The sequence below is a fragment of the Phocoena phocoena genome, chromosome 1 (genome assembly GCF_963924675.1).
Source record: "Phocoena phocoena chromosome 1, mPhoPho1.1, whole genome shotgun sequence".
Classification (NCBI taxonomy): Eukaryota; Metazoa; Chordata; class Mammalia; order Artiodactyla; family Phocoenidae; genus Phocoena; species Phocoena phocoena.
In genome coordinates this window covers 36,606,168-36,623,562 of record NC_089219.1, presented here as the reverse complement: position 1 = coordinate 36,623,562, position 17,395 = coordinate 36,606,168, and the positions used below count along the sequence as shown (strand labels likewise).

General features: G+C 50.5%; 1 protein-coding gene across 2 annotated transcripts in view; it reads right to left on the bottom strand.

Moving 5' to 3' along the window:
- Positions 1-17,395, bottom strand: part of RNF220 (ring finger protein 220) — a 224,438-nt gene that overhangs the window by 34,042 nt on the left and 173,001 nt on the right. For both annotated transcript variants that reach the window (XM_065881242.1, XM_065881240.1), the window contains one exon: positions 2,644-2,776. In XM_065881242.1, coding sequence (XP_065737314.1) covers positions 2,644-2,776 — 133 coding nt within the window. The remainder of the gene's footprint in view (positions 1-2,643; positions 2,777-17,395) is intronic.

Genomic DNA, 17,395 nt, shown 5'->3' with positions numbered 1-17,395 from the left:
TATTATTATCATCATTAGTACAGTCTTCTGTGGTAGTTTTAAGTATTCCCACAAATTCTTTGGTGCTCTCTCCTTCAACAGCTTATAGTGTTTAATTCTCCTCTGTTGAGTGTGGGCTGTACTTGGTGACCTGCTTCTAGTGAGTAGAATAGAATACATTAGAAGCCATAGTGTATGACTTCCCAGACTAGATCATAAAAAGCATTGTGGCTTCCTCTCTAGTCTTTCTCTTGGATCACTTCCTCTGTGGGAAGTCAACTGCCATGTCACAGGGAAACTCAAGCGGCCCTGTGGAGAGACCTGCATGTTGAGGAACCGAGGCCTCCTGCCAACAGCCATGCGAGTGAGCCAACCTGGGAACGGATGCTGCAGCCCCCGTCAAACCTTCAGATGACTGCAACCTTGGCTGACATCCTGGCTGCAGCCTCATGAGAGACTGAGCCAGAAGCCACAACTACCCACAACTACCCACAATTACCCAACTAAGCTGTGTCTGAACTGATGACCCACAGAAACCGAAATATTAAGTGTTTGCTGTTTTAAGCCATGGATTTTTGGAGGAATTTGTAACACAGCAACTAGTATTTTGGCCTTCAAAATTCAGCCCAGGCCTCACCTCCCTTAGGAGGCCTTCTCTGCTCTGAGCTGGGTTTGCTGCCTCCTCGATGCTCCCACAGCTCCTGTTCTTCCTGTAGAGCAGTCTCCATCCCTCAGGGTTTCTAGTGCTTGGCTCTCCTTACTCTGCTATTATGAGCTCCTGAGGGTGGGACCATTTCTTTCTTTCTTCTTTTTTTAAATGGAAGTGTAGTTGATTTACAATGCTGTGCCAATCTCCGCTGTACATCAGAGTGACTCAGTTATACACATAGAGACATGTTTTTTTATATTCTTTTCCATTATGGTTTATCCCAGGAGATTGGGTATAGTTCCCTGTGCAGTAGGACCTTGTTGTTTATCCATTCTAAATGTAATAGTATGCATCTACCAACCCCAAACTCCCAGTCCATCCCTCTCCCTCCCCCACTCCCCCCCCACTCCCCCTTGGCAACCAAAAGTCTGATCTCTATGTCTGTGAGTCTGTTTCTGTTTTGTAGATAGGTTCATTTGTGCCATATTTTAGATTCCACATATAAGTGATATCGTATGGTATTTGTCTTTCTTTTTCTGACTTCACTTAGTATGATAATCTCTAGGTCCATCCATGTTGCTGCAAACAGCATTATTTCGTTGTTTTTTTATGGCTGAGTAGTATTCCATTGTATATATGTACCATATCTTCTTTATCCATTCATCTGTTGATGGACATTTAGGTTGTTTCCATGTTTTGGTTATTGTGAATAGTTCCACTGTGAACATAGGGGCACATGTATCTTTTTGAATTACACTTTTGACTGGGTATATGCCCAGGAGTGGGATTGCTGGATCATATGGTAGCTCTATTTTTAGTTTTCTGAGGAACCTCCATACTGTTTTCCATATTGGCTGCACCAACTTACATGGGACCATTTCTGATTCACCTTTGGTGCCCTACACCCTGCACGGGGGATTAGGTGAGAGGGTAGAGGAAGGAAGATCAGTCAAGTCTGGTGACTTGAACTGAACAAGGGGTGGGATTGGGAGTAGTGGAACAGACTGTATTCCCCTTTCCCCCAGAGATGGCTACGACCATGTCTCCCATCCCACATGTTCTTCTGTAATAGAAGCTTGCCACTTCTCCATCAAAAGGTGGGGTGTATGTCCTTGCCCCTAAAATCTGGGTGGGCTAATACTGCCTCAACCAAGAGAGGACAGCAGAAGTGATGTTAAGTGATTTCTGAGGCTAAGTTATAAATGGTGGTCCAGCTTCCATCTCATTGACTGGAACATTTGCTGTCGAGCCCTAAGCTGCCATGCTATGAGGAAGCACAGGCCACAAGGAGAAGCCATGTGTAGGTGCTTTGGTTACGGCCCCAGCTGACAGCCAACATCAACCACCAGATGTGTGAATGAAGCAGCCAGGCGATCCCAGCTTCCAGCCACCATGTCTTCCCAGCTGGGGCCCCAGATATCATGAAGCAGACACAAGCCACCCCCTCTGTGCTCTGTCTGAATTCCTGACCCCACAGATTCTACAAGCATCATGAAATGGTTGCTTTAAACTGCTAAGCTTTGGGGTAATTTGCTACACACCTCCTCTGCTGCCTTTAACAACCATAGCTCCTCCACAAGGCCCGGGAGGAGGCTCTGCTCAGTCCTTCAGGCAGGGACAAGGGAGGTGGGGTGGAGCAGGGGGGACACACCTGAGCACGTTCTCAAAATTGTCACCGTTCAGACCTTGAGATTCATAGAGAAGGTGGATGGCAACCCCAGGCTGCACTTCTGGGGGAGCTGCCAGGCCTGGGCCCTGCTTCCGTAACCCTGCCCTGAGGCTCCTCCCCTTTCCAGCTCCTCTTGTGCCCTTTTGAGGCTGAGGCTCACTCTCCTCACATCTCCAAAACCAGAGCAAGAAGAGAAAGGCAGCACCATTCAGCTGGTGGAGCTGAGGATTGAAAGCAGAGTGGAGAATGGCAGCAGGGCCTTGCCTTGTGCCAAAAGGCTGGGACCTGTTGGCCAGAACCCCGAGTGGAGGCCTCCGGTGGGCAGGCTCCCCGTCAGGTGGCTTACCTGGCAGGCAGCTGCGCCAGCTGTTCCAGCTCTTGTTCCATATGCTCCTGCAGCTCGCTGGGCCTCAGCAGGACCTGGCAGATGGGGCAAATAGGAGCCTGGCTGTCAAACAGTGCTGCTGCCTTTTTCTTACCTGGTAAGGGAAGAAGAGACAGACGTATAAGCCGGGCTATATGTGGAGGGAAATGCCTTGTCCCAGTCCTCTACCCCAAGCCGGCTGCTACCTCCTAGGGCTTCTTAGCCTAGAGGAAGGGTGAGCCTGAGGGTCTCAGAGCCCATGAACATCACTCAGCTTTGCAGTTCCAGAGGCTGTGGCTGTGCACGGCACCTCCCCAGCCAGCTGCCCCTCTCGGAAATCTATCAGGACGCAATCAATGCTCTGTGCAATCAAACCTTGATCACTTCATTTCACACGTTAGTGAAGCAGGTCTTGTTTAATCACACCATCACCCAGAGTATCCAGGGCCCTCTATGTCTCTACCTTAGCCTCACTGCTTTCACACTCCCCAAAGTGGGAGAAGGAAGAAAAGAGGGAGAAAGGGGATTCTTTCCTGCAGTCATTCAACAAACATTGATGTCTTCACTGAACCAGGCTTAGTGCAGAGTGGTGGGGACACAGAATATAATCCGATCTAGTCCCTGAACCTGAGGTGCTCACAGTTTAGTGGGAAAGACAGAAAAGGACCTGGGTGACTGCCAGGGTGGCATCCTCTCCCAGTTCCTCACTTTTCCCCATGCTTCTTTCCATGGCCTCTCCTCTCCTCCCTCTGCATTTGGGATGATCTTGTTCATTCTTATGGCCATCACTCCCACCTGTGCCCTGCCGACTCCAGAATCCATTTCTCTATGCCAGATCCCTACCGTATTCTTCAGACCCCTATATCCAAATGCCTAATGGACATAAATGCCTGAATGTCCCACAAAAATCTGAAACTCTACAATCCAGAATTGAGTACTTCAGGTTCTTCACTTTCCCCTCCCTGCCCTCTTCAGCAGTGCTCTTCTCAGTGAAAGACACCTGCATTCACCTGGTCACCCAAGCCAGTAACCTTCGCCTCGCCCTTGGCCCCCTCCCTGGCCTTACTCCCCTTCCCACATTCATTTAACCACCAAGTCCTCTCCATTCTGCTTCAGTATTCCTGGAATCTACATTCTCCCAGTTCAGGTCTCACTCCCTCTCACCTGGATAACCTCATTGGCCTCTGTGAGTATAACAGATTCTGAGCTCTTCCCCTCCAAAATGCCCTGCAAATTGTGTACCCCCAACACACAACCACACGTGGGTTTAGCACTGGCTATGCTGACTTGGGGGCCCACTGGGAGCCTGAACTCTGTCCCCACCCTGTCCCTGATGGTAACCAGAGCACACGGTGCTAGGAAGGGGCCTGCAGGTTGCCTAGTGCACCCACTGGGATACCGAAACTCCCTCCCTTGCCACTCTCCCCAGCCAATGCTCCCCTGGCCTCTGCTAACAGGCACAGTGTTGAGGAGCCCTATTCATCTAGAAACATCCCTGTCTATCCATGTAAACTCTGACTGTAGGAAGGACTTCTTTAGCTTAAGGCCACATCTTTCTCCCTGCTTCTTCTTTCCTCTGGTGCTTAGGGAGGGTCAAATTAGCTTTTAGAGAGATAAAGGGCCATGCCAGTGATGACTAAGATGGTTGCTTCAGTAGGGTTGCCAGATAAAATACAAGATGCCCAGTTGAACTTCACATAAATAATGAATAATTTTTTCATATAAATATGTCTCAACCATTACACAGGATATACTTATGTTAAAACTTATTCATCGATTTTCTAGAATTCAAATTTACCGGGACGTCCTGTATTTTTATTTGCTAAGTCTAGTAACCCTATGCCTGAGGGAATTCCCAGTTCAGGCTGAACACAAGAACCCACCTCCTTTTGACACAAGACTGAGGGTGATCACGGCTCTCCTGGATGCCCAGACGAGGTCATCTGAGAGCTCAGAGGAGGGAGTGATTCATTCTGGGTGTGTGTTTTGAGGAGTGGAAAAAGAGAAGGTTTAACCAAAGAAATGAAATTTGAGATGTGCCTTAAAAGAGTTCCAGGCAGAGAATGGAAGCAAAGGAATGAATGATTGAGTTGTGAGTTTCTTGTGGGTGGGGACCATTTCTTAACCATCTTTTAATCTATAGACAATAGAAAAAAGACCTGGCATAGATTAGATGCTCAACGGTGAAATGAGACAGTGGAGAAGAGGAAGGGAAGGAGGGGAGGTAGGAACGAAGAGCTAACTGCCCCAGAAGCAAGATGACCTTTGCAGAGCTGGGATGTCAGCTGGGGAGGCTTTGTGTGTGCCGGGGTCGGGTCGGGATGGCTCTAGTTGGTGTGACTAGGTCTGTGAGGAAGGGAAGGGACTCTACTGATCATGTGCCCTGGTGGCTGGGCCTCAGATGCTCAGGGGACAGCAGCTGGAAGGCAGCTCTGAGTAAAAGAAGCAGATGTGGGGCTTCCCTGGTGGCGCAGTGGTTGAGAGTCCGCCTGCCGATGCAGGGGACACCGGTTCGTGCCCCTGTCCGGGAAGATCCCACATGCTGCGGAGCGGCTGGGCCTGTGAGCCATGGCCGCTGAGCCTGTGCGTCCGGAGCCTGTGCTCCACAACGGGAGAGGCCACAACAGTGAGAGGCCCGCATACAGCAAAAAAAAAAAAAAAAAAAAAGAAGCAGATGTGGTCCCGGTCTGGGAGTGAGGAGATGAGGAGTCTAAGCTCATTCTAACTTTATTCAGCCAGAAAATTTCAGAGGCGAGTGAGGCCCTAGAAATTCTGCAGGCCATTATCTTTATTTTACAGATGGGGAAACTGAGGCTCAGAACTAGGCAGGGGCCTCTGAACTTGGCTCTTGATCTCATTGCTTCATTTATTTATACATTCAGCAAACACGTATCAAACAATTATTCTACATCAGGTATTATTCTATGAGAAACTGAGATATCTTTATCCCTTTCTCCGAGATAAAGATAACACATTCCTGGCCTCAAGGAGATCACAAACTAGTGGTAAAGCTGAAAAAGAAAATCAGTGATTGCAGTCAGTGCAGCCCTGGTCAGGGCTGAGGGAGGCGTGAATGGGTGCTTGTGGGGGTGGGCAGGAAGGGACCAGAGGATGGTGGTAGGACCCAGCCGGGGGGGATGGGGGGTGGGCATTGCTTGATGGCAGGCATGAAGGATGAATAAGGGAGAGTTGACAAGGCTGTTGAAACCAAGCACTGAGGAAGGATCTGGGCATAAGAGGGGAAATGGTAAGAGAGAAGAATGGAGAAAGAGTAGGATCTAGGGCATGGGCTAGGAGCTGAGGTGGAAATATCAGGATTTCAGCCCCTCTCAGCCTGGGATACCAAGTACGGCTCTTAGGGCTTCCTAGAGCCCAGGTTCCTCCCTCTACACCTGGGAGCAGGCACCAGCATTCCCATATACCTGTCCTCAGTTCATCTGTTTTGTTGACAGGGATCTTCTACTTTTCTGAGGTTGGCCTCAGTTTCCCTTTTGGGGAAGGGTCCTCTTACTGGCTCCCAGCTTCAGGAATAGCACTCACAGGGATCAGCGGAGGGACCCTGCAGACTATGCCCTCCATCCCACCCCCATTTTCTCAAGGGCTGGAAAGGCAGGTGTCAGCATGGCTGTGGGCCCCCTTCTTCCCCTCCCCTGCTGTGTTCCCTATAATTTTATATTGAGACCTGTGGTCATGACGTGGGTTTTACTGCACTAACGACATGGCCTGCCCAGGTTTAATGACAAAATCCATACTCTGGCCCTGGGCCTGCTCCTCGTTTGCATAATTCCCAGAATACAGCTCCCTGAAGCTTTTGACCTGGGCCATTACAGTGGCCATAAAATGGGCCATAAAACCGCTGGGGATGGCCAAAAGGAAGGGGCTGTGGTCTTGCAGGGGTGGGAACAAAGTCTTCAACCCCCTACTCTTCCTAGGCATCCTTTGGCTCTTCCCTTCCACAGTTCCCAGTATCTGGGAGTCCATCTCAGGCTGGAGAGGCTTCCAGAAATCCTTAGTCCAGCTGCCCATCTAATGCAGGAATCCCTTCTCCAACACCTCTGCCAGCATCGCAGGTAGGCAGGCCGAGCCCACCAGGGGCGGGCTGTCAGAAGGCATCTTCTCCTAGAGCATTCCTCACTCCTGACCCCGCCCTCCCACCCCACAGCTGGCCAAGCCCTCGGCCACAGGTGGGTCTAGGTCCGAGGGGCCTAGGTTGAATCCCGTCCCTCTTCAGGAGGCCTAGCTCTCCAGGGAGGTCAGGAGCCAGGCTGAGCAGCATCGTGGGGAGACGCGGGAAGCATGAGGGGATGGGGACAGCGACTGGGACGGGCTGTCACTGCTAAAGATGATGAATGGGGGAGGTGAGGCAGGAGGCCCGGTGTTATCGGCAGTGGATGGCGGCGCGGGCGCTCGCCGCTTCTGCTAATCCCCGGGCGCTGCCTCAGCCCTTGCACTGATAACGAGGAAATGGGACTGACAACAATTTTTAGCTGAGAGATTCTTCACCAAAATGCCAGGCGGCCGGAGGTCTGACAGCGCCTGATTGAGTGTGTGAGTGTGTGGGGGGAAGGCGCGCGGCCCCCTCCCCTCCCCTCCCCTCCCCTCCCATGCAAAGACGGATCGCTCATTCCGCCTCCCGTCCACATTCATTACCGCACCTCCCTCCCGCCGCCCCGCCGCCGGCTCCGCCGCTCCGGACACCTCCACCTCTCCGGCTGCCGCAGTATCACCCAAGCAGGAGGAGAGCAGGGAGCAGAGCGGCCTGACCCTACCCTCGGCCTCACACGGGGCACCGCCAGCTCAAAGAGCAGAGAGTCAGGGCTAAGTCAGGCCCTGCCTGGAGGCTCCTTAGTCGTGGGACCTCCAGAGGGTCCCTTCCCCTTTCTGAGCTGCCGGGATAGCTCCCCACCAGAAAACAGCCAGGCTCCACCAGGAAGTGACTGCCTGAGGTTGTAAGCAGCGGGGGACAGGCCTGCTGAGGAGGGGCAGTGCAGCCAAGTAGCTTTTCCCTGGCCTGGGCCAGGCTCCAGCTAGTCCGGCCCTCAAGCCTTGGATCAAGGCCTCAGGTACCTGGGGTCAAGGATCAGCCCTCTGTTGTGCCCCTCTGTTGGGAACTGCTGACCACTGGCAGCTCAAGGGCTGGCACAGCTGCTCCTCTGCCATCTTGCATAGTGAGGCCTGGTGCAGAACTGGGCCCTGGAGAATGAGGGTCTCATTCAAAGGGAAAACCCTCCCTTCCTAGATCACTAACCCACATCCCGCCTTGCAACTCCCAAACATGTGATTCCCTCTCCAGCTTGGCCTGTTTGGTTTTGTCCCAGTTCTGCTGCCTGTGGGTTCCATTCTTGCCTCTCTGTTTATTCAAGCAGCAAACCCCAAATTCATTATCTTTTTTCCACGGACAACAAAAGGCAGAGCTTGACTGACTGGTGTCTGACTTAAGAATGGGGAGGGTTAAAATGAGGGGGAGGGTAACTCTAATGACAACTGGCAGTGGAGGCTGGGACTTTCAAGAGTATGTACGTGTGTATACATGTGTGTTTATGTGTACATATGTGTGCGCTCCACCCTTTTCCTCCTGCAATCCCGACGGAAGGGCTTCCATTTCCTGGTGACCGAGAGCCTTCAAGCAACGTTCAACAGAGTTGCCTCTTACTAGCTGTGAGACATTAGGCAAATCACTTAACATGTCTGAGCTTTAGTTTCTTCTTGTCTGAAACAGGGATAATAACAACTAACTCTCAGGACTTTTGTGAGGATCTAGTTAAATCAGGGCTGTGTGCTGAGTCCCTATTATCTCTAGTAGGACACTAGCACAGTTTGCTGTTTGTGCCTGGATCTACCCCATCCTGACACCAGCCTGGCCTTGCCCTGTATCCAGGCTTCTTCCCTGCTATGATCAAGATTGTGTACCACTCAGTAGGTACCCTGGCCCTTTTGGCTTCCATGGAGTTCCTTCTTCCTATCCATCCATACCCATAGAACTATTTACTGGTTTGTTTGTCAATATATCCATCCATCCACTTAAACATTATCTGCCCATTAACAATAATAAGAGTTTATTGAGTGCTATTATATGTTAGGCTGTAGGTTTAATGCTGCACATATGTAATCTCATTTAATCCTTACAACAGTCCAATGAGATAGGTATAATTAATCTGTCTCTATCTCACTGATGAGGAAAACGGAGCTCAGAACAATGAAATGACAGCTGGAAGGTTCAGAGCAGAGATTTAAATCCATATCTGTCTGACTCCAAAGCCAGTGCTTTTAACCACTGCATAATACCCAGCTACCTACCTACCTATCCACCCACCTTGGTAATGATTCAATAATCACTGACAAATGTCAACTGAGTACCAAAGATGGGTCTGCTACAGTATGGATGCCATGCAGTAATGAACAGACAGACACACTCTCTGCCCTCAGGGAGCTTACGAACTAACTGTGGATAGAGACATTCAACAAACATCCCCAGCGTGGTCTTAGAACAAGGGAAGTACGTGGAACTATGGGAGTATATCATCTGGTCTGGGAGGAGAAATAAGTGACATTTAAGCAAAGGCTTGAAGAATGACTGGGAACCAGTCAAGCAATGATGGTGAAGTAGTGTTTCTAGATAGAAAACAGCATGTTTGAAGGTACAGAGGGGAGAAAGCCTAAGTGAATAATTGAAAAGGGTCCAGTATGGCTGGAGCAGAGAGTGAGGGGCAGAGCACTGAGAGCTGATGAAAGAGAGGCCAGATCCTGGAAGACTTTTCAACTATGTTAATGATTTTGGCTTATTATTAATATTTTTAAACATACAGTGAGAAGCCATTGAAGAATTTTAAGCAGGGAAGTGACATATCAGACTTGCATCTTTTTTTTAAAAAAATTTATTTATTTTTGGCTGCGTTGGGTCTTTGTTGCTGCACGCGGGCTTTCTCTAGTTGTGGCAAGTGGGGGCTACTCTTCGTTGCAGTGTGCAGGCTTCTCATTGCCGTGGCTTCTCTTATTGTGGAGCACAGGCTCTAGGCGCGCGGTTTCAGTAGTTGTGGCTCGCAGGCTCTAGAGCACCGGCTCAGTAGTTGTGGCGCGCGGACTTAGTTGCTCCGCGGCACATGGGATCTTCCCGGACCAGGGCTCGAACCCGTGTCCCCTGCATTGGTAGGCGGATTCTTAACCACTGCGCCACCAGGGAAGTCCCAGACTTGCATCTTAAAAGGATCATTCTAACTGCAAAGCGGAGAATGGTCTAAGGGGACAAGATCAAGTGCAGGAAGACCATCTAGGAGGTTATCTGACTAACTCAGGTGAGACATGAAGGTGACCTGCTCTAGTGAGATGATGTGGATGATGATGGAGATGAACAGAAGCGGGTGGATTGGACATGGGGGTTCAAGGACAGAGAGGAGTCAAGGATGACTTCAAGCTGCCTGACTTGAGCAACGGCTAGGTGTTAGACCATTTACTGACTTGTGGAACAGGAGGAAGAGCAGTAGGCTTGGTAAGGAAGAAAATGAGTTCAGTTTTGGATAAACTTACTTTGAGGAACTGTTAAGGCAACCCTGTGAAAATGCTGAGTAGGCACTATATGTGAGCCAGAGCTAGAATTAGAGAACTGGAGACGCTGACGAGATAAAGACTGACATTCACCACTGCATGTTCTGTGTCTAGAACAATGTTTCGCATGTGGTAAATACTCATCAAAAGTTAAGAGTAGGTGAGATCACCTAGGGCCAGAGCGTACAGTAAGAAGAGGCTGGAACAGAACCCTGAGTAACTCCAACAGGTGGAGGAAGTTTAAGTCATTGAAGACTAAGAAGGAACAGCCAAGAGGAGGATGAAAACAAGGTGATGTCATTAAAGCCAAGAAGGGAAGAGTTTCAAGGAGGGGGGAGCGTCATCGATAGGGTCGCATGCTGCTGAGAGGTTAAGAACACAAGGCATGAAAAGGGTCCCTTCCACTCATCATGTCCACAGTACACCCATCTACCCCAGCACATCCATCCAAGCCACCACTCTGCCCTCTCACTCATTCCCCTCTTCCTTCTCTTCTCTCCAGAAAACGATGATTGGTGCCTCTGCTGAGCGTGGGACACGAAGAGTTAACATGCTGACAGATGGCATTTTTTACCTTCAGTCAATATGAACAAGGCCCCAAGACTATGATTCCAAACATCTGGATTTCATCAATATGTGATCTGTCATCGTATATTGGCATTCCCCAGTCCCCGCGCCAGAGCAATGCGGCTGGTTTTATTAATACGTCAAATACATTATCCGTGTAATACACTTGTCTGGCTGGGGCCTCCCGCTGGGGCGGGGCGGTGGATTTGAATGTATGATGAATCAGTTTGCATTACATGTTCGTAAGTCATCATTTGTCAGGATTAATAGGCATCCCTGATCGAGGAGGTGGGGGTGGGGCGGGCAGAGGGGAGACGTGTATTTAGCTATGGCCCATCCTTATCCACCAGTGCCCAGGGGTGCCCTGAAAACAGCTGTGCACCCTCCTGCCCAGACCCCAGGGCAGTGGCTGGCGGTCTGGTGACATTTTTAGCAGTTCCAGAGTCACTTGGAACCAAATAGGTCTATCTGTCTCTGCTTTGGGCTTGCCAAGCAACCAAAAAGGATATGGCAGGGACCATTTGCACAGGCTGGCTAAATCTCACTCATCCTTTAAGGCTCTGAATTCTTTCTTCTAGGGAGCCTTTCCCGACTCCTCCGACTGCACGAGGTGCATCCTCTGCGTTGCCACAGCTTCTTGCGCTTCCTCTGGTCACACGGTGTTATAATTGCCTATCATGTGCCTGTTGCTCTCTTTAGACTGTAAATTTCTTGAGGTCAGGGAGTAACTTGTTTACTGCTATAGCCCCAGTGTCTAGCAGAGGGCATAGCCATAGTAAGAGGATAGTAGTAGTAAAAGTAGGAACGAAAAGATATTCCTTGAATGAATGAATAAGTGATCACTGACCTTGCTAAACCCCCTGAAGACGCAGATGCTAGCTGGGAGACTTTGAGGGGGTTTTCTCTGGCTCCTTGCCCCTACCTCGCCCCTGGTCTGGTCTGGTCTGGTCTGTTCATCTATCCTACTGTATATGCTCTTCTTCCCTTGCTCCTCTTCCTTGCATAAGGAGGACCCCCTCACACAGCACTGGCTCCCTGACACGTGACATATACACTCAGGTAGAATTCATAGGGGTGACATGTTCATGCCCACATGCCCTTGCCATCTTCCCTTCTCCCTCTGCTCTGCTGGCAGAGACTCAGATAGGCATTGCCCATTCCACACGGCCTCCTGCCAGCTCCAGGTTCTTGTGAAACAGGAGCCGGGCTGGTGCCCTGACCCCTATTGTGATGGCTGCTATTTACTGTCTCTAGCAATAGAGGGGGCCTGGATTGAGCCAGACATGGCTCTTGGGTGGCCAATGGCAAACATCTGCAAGACAGCCAGGAGGAGGTCAGCCTGTGGGTAGTCTAGGCTCACGCTTGGGCTCTAGCTGGAACCAAGGGCTCTGGGCCAAGGCATAATCAAGCTCACTGAGTCTTGGGCGTGGACCCTAAATGCTTGGCCCCATGAGCATTTGCTCCAGCCAAGTGCACCAGCCAGACTGTTGAGAGGCTGGTGGGGCTTCAGGGGTCACAGCTATCTCACACCATTGACCTTGGCTGCCCCAAACACGACTGCAGCCTCTCTCCTCTTAGCTAAGTTCCCCTCCTCCCTTATCTAATGACTTCCAGACAGTGCCCTGTGCTGGGCCAGGCCAGTGGTGGGTAGGGTGGATGGGCTTCCCAGAGTTCCCTGGGATTAGGCTTTATTATGAACTGCAGAAAAGGGCCCAGTTCAGGACAATATCCACATCTAGACATGCACACATAGCCTCTCAAATGTCTGGACACACACACGCACGTGTGGGCACTGGCACACACACGTGCTCAGACAAGTGTGGGTATTTGTTCCCATCTAGACGAACACATGTGAGCACACGTATATATGCAAATGTAGACTGAGTACACCCGGACACTCTCCCCACACACTTCATTCTCCCCCAGTGTCTTCCTTGCTGTGGAGCCAAAATGCTAGGACTGGACTGTGTAAAGCAAATCCAAGTGTGCTTTACCCCCTGCTGGCTCTGACTATGGGCTTATAAAAATGAAGTGGGAACCTCCAGCAGCTATGGGCAGTAAATCCTGAAGCGCCGAGGAGGGCAGCGTTACCTGCCTTCTAAGCTCATGGGGGGAAGTTGGGGCACTGATTACAAATGTCTGCGGGGCTGGGTGGGCAGTGGGCCAGCTTCTTGGCCTTGGGCACAGCCTGCTAGCCTAGCCCCGGCCAGCTGTCTCCCACAGACCTCTGGGGTCCAGAGCCCCAGAGCCCAGGGGGGTTGTGCAAGGACCAGGAGAGGGGGAGAGAGAAGGGCTGGGGGTGTGCAAGGGCTGGGGTGGGCAGAGCGAGCAAGACAGCCTCGCGCTGCTAAGGCTGAGGGGAGCCCTCGCATCTGGAGATCAATTAGCATCAATTACTGACTTCATTTAATTGTCGTCCAAGACGAACTTGTCATTTTTAGCTGAGAATTAATGGGAGACCTTCACCTCTCCCTGGCACCAGCCGCGGAGTCAACAGCGGTCACCTCAGCCCGCTAGGAGCCCTGAATCCTGCTTGGGGATGGGGCCAGGCAGGGGCAGGCAGCTAGTGGGGCTTCTGCTCTCTGGGCAAGCTCTGGCCTGCCCCAGGCCCAGCCAGCCTGGCCCACTGTAGCCCATGGCCAAGGTGGGGGGTCGTGAGTCCTGCGGAGCAGTTCTTTGTAGCCTCTGGTTTCAGCCAGAAATTAATTTGCTGGGCTGAGCATGTTTACCTTTTCCCAGCAAAGCCGAGACAGTAAACAGCGGACCGGCGGCTGAAATTGAATTGATAACTGCATCAACGTGCCAGATAACGCCTAAAATAATACACCGATAAGGAAATTCGATTTGATTTGCTGCTGCGCATCAGATTGGCCCCATCTGTAGCTGCCTGTAATCATTTTCAATTGCGTTGGGAAGCCTTATTTGTCCTTAAATATTTCTGTCATTTTTCATTGCCGGCGACAGATCCTTGGGCAGGTGGCAGGGGTGCGCTGCCTCTGTGGGCGCGGGGCGGCGGCCTGAGGAGGAGGGGCGGCGGGCATTTGTGGGGAAGGAGGCAGGGAGCAGGCAGCCGGGCGGTGACAGCTGTTCCTCCAATCAATCACGCTGTCGACAGGGAGGGACGACTGGCCGGCAGAAATTGAGTTTGCCTCACAGGGGACGATTGAGCAAATTAATAGCCCATTAGCCAAGCAGTGACCTGAGAAATGAAGGTGCAGGGGTTCTTGCTCACTCAGGCCGGCTGGGGTGGGGCAGGGCAGGAAGAGGGTCTGGGGAGGAGAGAACTGGGGAGGAGGTGTGGGAAGAGGAGAGAGGGCCGTGAGGGTGGGATGGGGAACATGCATGTGGGAGGTGGGCTGGGGAGTAGATGGTACAGGAGGAGTGATGTCAAGTGGGGGAGGTAGGCTAGAGACGCAGACAGTCCTAGGAGAGATGCTGGGAAAGGAGGGGGTGGAGGGGGCTTTTGACCATCTTCCCATCACGCCCTCTGGGACTGAATACCATGCCAATAAAATCCTCTCCATCCTTGCTCCCTGTATACTCCCTTTACTTCCTCTCTTCACTTTCCCGGAAACCTGGTATATTCCCCAGAGACACCACTTCCCGGCAGTCCTCTCCAGTGCTGGCTGTTTTTCTTCCAACTCCAGGTTCCTCAGGCCAGGAGGTGGGGTCAGTGTCTTCCTTAGTGCTCACTGCCGCTTTCAGACCACTGCTTCTCCACTCATTGGGCTCTGAGCGCAAGTACCACGCTGCATCCCTCATCACTGTTATCCCCCTTCTCCACATCTGCCAAGGACTTTGACACTCACCTGTCACCCCGAGCCCTGTCACTGCCCTGACCTCCTCAGCTCCTGTTATTTTGTCCTGTATTCCACATCCCCCTGGAGAACCTTGTCAACAACCTAAATTGCTCTGTGAAAGAACTCCCTCTCCCCCGGCCCTCTCATGGCCTTGTACCCGTCACACTTGCTTCTCTCTCTCTCCCCTCCTCCCACCTCCTGAGACCACTTACTCATGGATTCTAGCCTGGACCCCAGGGCGCATCACTGCAACACCCTCTTGTCAACATATTCAACCTCTTTACTTCCTTTGCCTTCTCTACAACCCAGCTATTCTCCTTTTTGTCTCAGACACACAGGCGACTCAGTGCAGCTGGGGAAAATCACAAAGCCACGCAGAGATGTGCCAATAAAAATTCATAGTTTCCAATCTCAGCACTACTAAGCAATCCTCTTCCGTGCCCTTGGTCAGCTCTGTCTCCCCTTCACACAGAGACAATCCAATAATATTTTACTGTTTCGAGTCCCCCTCCCCATCTTCTGTCCCTCTCTCTCTTTCTAGGTGGCGTCACTGCCAACTTCACTCAGAAATTTGAAGTCCTTAGACACAAATTCCCTCAACTTCCAGACCCAAACTCACTTCCTTGTTTCCTCTTCCAGTTTCAGGGCAAGAGGTTTGCACCGTCCTGTTTTAGCTTAATCCCTTCTCCTGGACTCAGAATCCCATTCCTGCCCACATTCCTCGGGAAGCTGTCCTGTTCTCCCCTCTCTCCTGCGTCCTCCCCTTTCCCTCCTCATGCTTCCCTCCATCAGCATATACATCCTCGAGTCTCCCCCGTTACAACAGTACCAACAATGCATCCCTCTCTTTCTTATGGCATTAGCATTGTAGCTAATGCCCTTTCCTTCTACTTCCCTTTTCACCCAAGATGCTCCAAGGAGTCTTGCTTGCTGTCCATACTCCTTTATCTCCCAAGCACTTATAAACTCATTGCAGTCTGATTTTCATCCCCCTCACCCTACTCTCAATCAATCTGCTCTCAGTCAGATCCTTGATGGTCATCATTTGCCAAATATGATGGAACTGCAGCTATATTCATTTATTAATTCGATAAATATGTATTGGGTGTTTTCCATGTGTGAGGCACTACACCAAGGTCTAAAGATACCACGAAATCTATGTCCTTATGGAGCCTGCAAAGCAGTGAGGAAGCATGTAATAAAATAATTTTACAAATAATTGTAACGTTGCAGTTGTGTCAAAGAGAGGTGAACAGGGTTATGGGAGCCTACAATATGGAGATCTGCCCTGCTCAGAGGAATCCAGAAAGGCTTCACTGAGGAAGAGACACAAGATGAGATGTGCTGGATAAGTAGGAGTTGAATAGTTGAGGAGGAAGGGAAGTGATAACATTGATCAAATGCTTACCGTGTGCCAGGCATTGTGCCATTCCTCACCACCCCCTTCATTTTATAAATGAGGACACAGAGGCAAAAGAAGTTCTGTAACTTGCCATGGTTACCTGGTAAGTGGTGTTGCCGGACTTTCCACCCAGGCAGTGCTATAATGGAGCCCATGCTCTCAACCACTCTCCTTCCTCTGATGTCAGCTGTCATCCTCGCCATCATCCACTCCCCTCTCTGCACACTCTCAGCGTGATCTCTACTCTGGTTTCATTTCCTCAATTTGTACCTCCAGTCCTGAACCCTATGTATCACTGTACACCAGATTCTCTACGTGGATGTCCCACAGGCTCTTCAAGCTCAACGTGCCTGAAACAAGACTTATCTTCCTCTAGACCTGCCCTCCTCCTGTTTTTCAATTTCAGTGGCTGGCACCAGCACCCACAGAATTCCCTAAATCAGCAGTCCGGACTCTTACTCTCGACTCAGGCCCCTACATGCAGTAAATCAACATCGTAGCTGTTTTTACCTCCTAAGTACCCCGGAACCATCCTCTTTTCTGCAGTGCCCTCGTTCAGGCATCATCATCTCCAGTCTTTACTCTTAAGTTTCCTAATGCATCTCTCTCCCCTCTAATCCATTTCTATCTCTACAGCTAGAAGCATATTCCAAAAACACAAATCGGATCCTATCATTCAGCTACTTAAGACCCTTCCTTGGCTCCCAAAGCCCACAGCAGAAATCTTGAACTCCTTATCAGACAGTTTCTCTCCAGTCTCATATCCCTTCCAGCAATGCTGTGTGCTATGTATGGCTGGACAAGACCTAGCTGTTCACTTATAATTCTCACTGCCAATAATGCCCATGACATCCATCTCTCCGTGGACAACTTGTAACTCCTATTCATTCTTTAAGATCACACTCAGACAATACTTCCTCTCTGAAGCTTTCCCTGATAGGGAATTCCTCTTTTTCATGTTATATTTCTTATATGTCTACACCTCAATTATTGCACACATCGGACAATATTGCAGTTATTTCTTTATCCATCTGTCTCTCCTGGTAGACTCTGAGCTCCTTGAGGGCAGGGAAATGACCTGACCCATCCTGGTACACCCAGGACCCTGGAGAAGGTCTGGTACAGAGTGGTAGTGACTGTTGAATGATTCCGTGACCCAGTTAATGGGAGGAGGACTTAAAGGGACAGAAGGGGAATGTGCAGAAGGGGAGGGAAAGATGGGGTGGGTGGGGGTGAGAGAGGTGGGAAGAGGGGAAGGAAGGCAATTGAGGTGATGTTGAAAATTCCTTTTGCTTAAACGAAGCCTGGCTTTCATGGTCAATGAGAGGCAGAGGCCACAAGGGCTTCAAAAGGCAGAGGCTCTCAAAAGACAGAAGCTCCATAACTGCTGCCCCAGAAAAATACCAAGTGTTCATAGACTTGG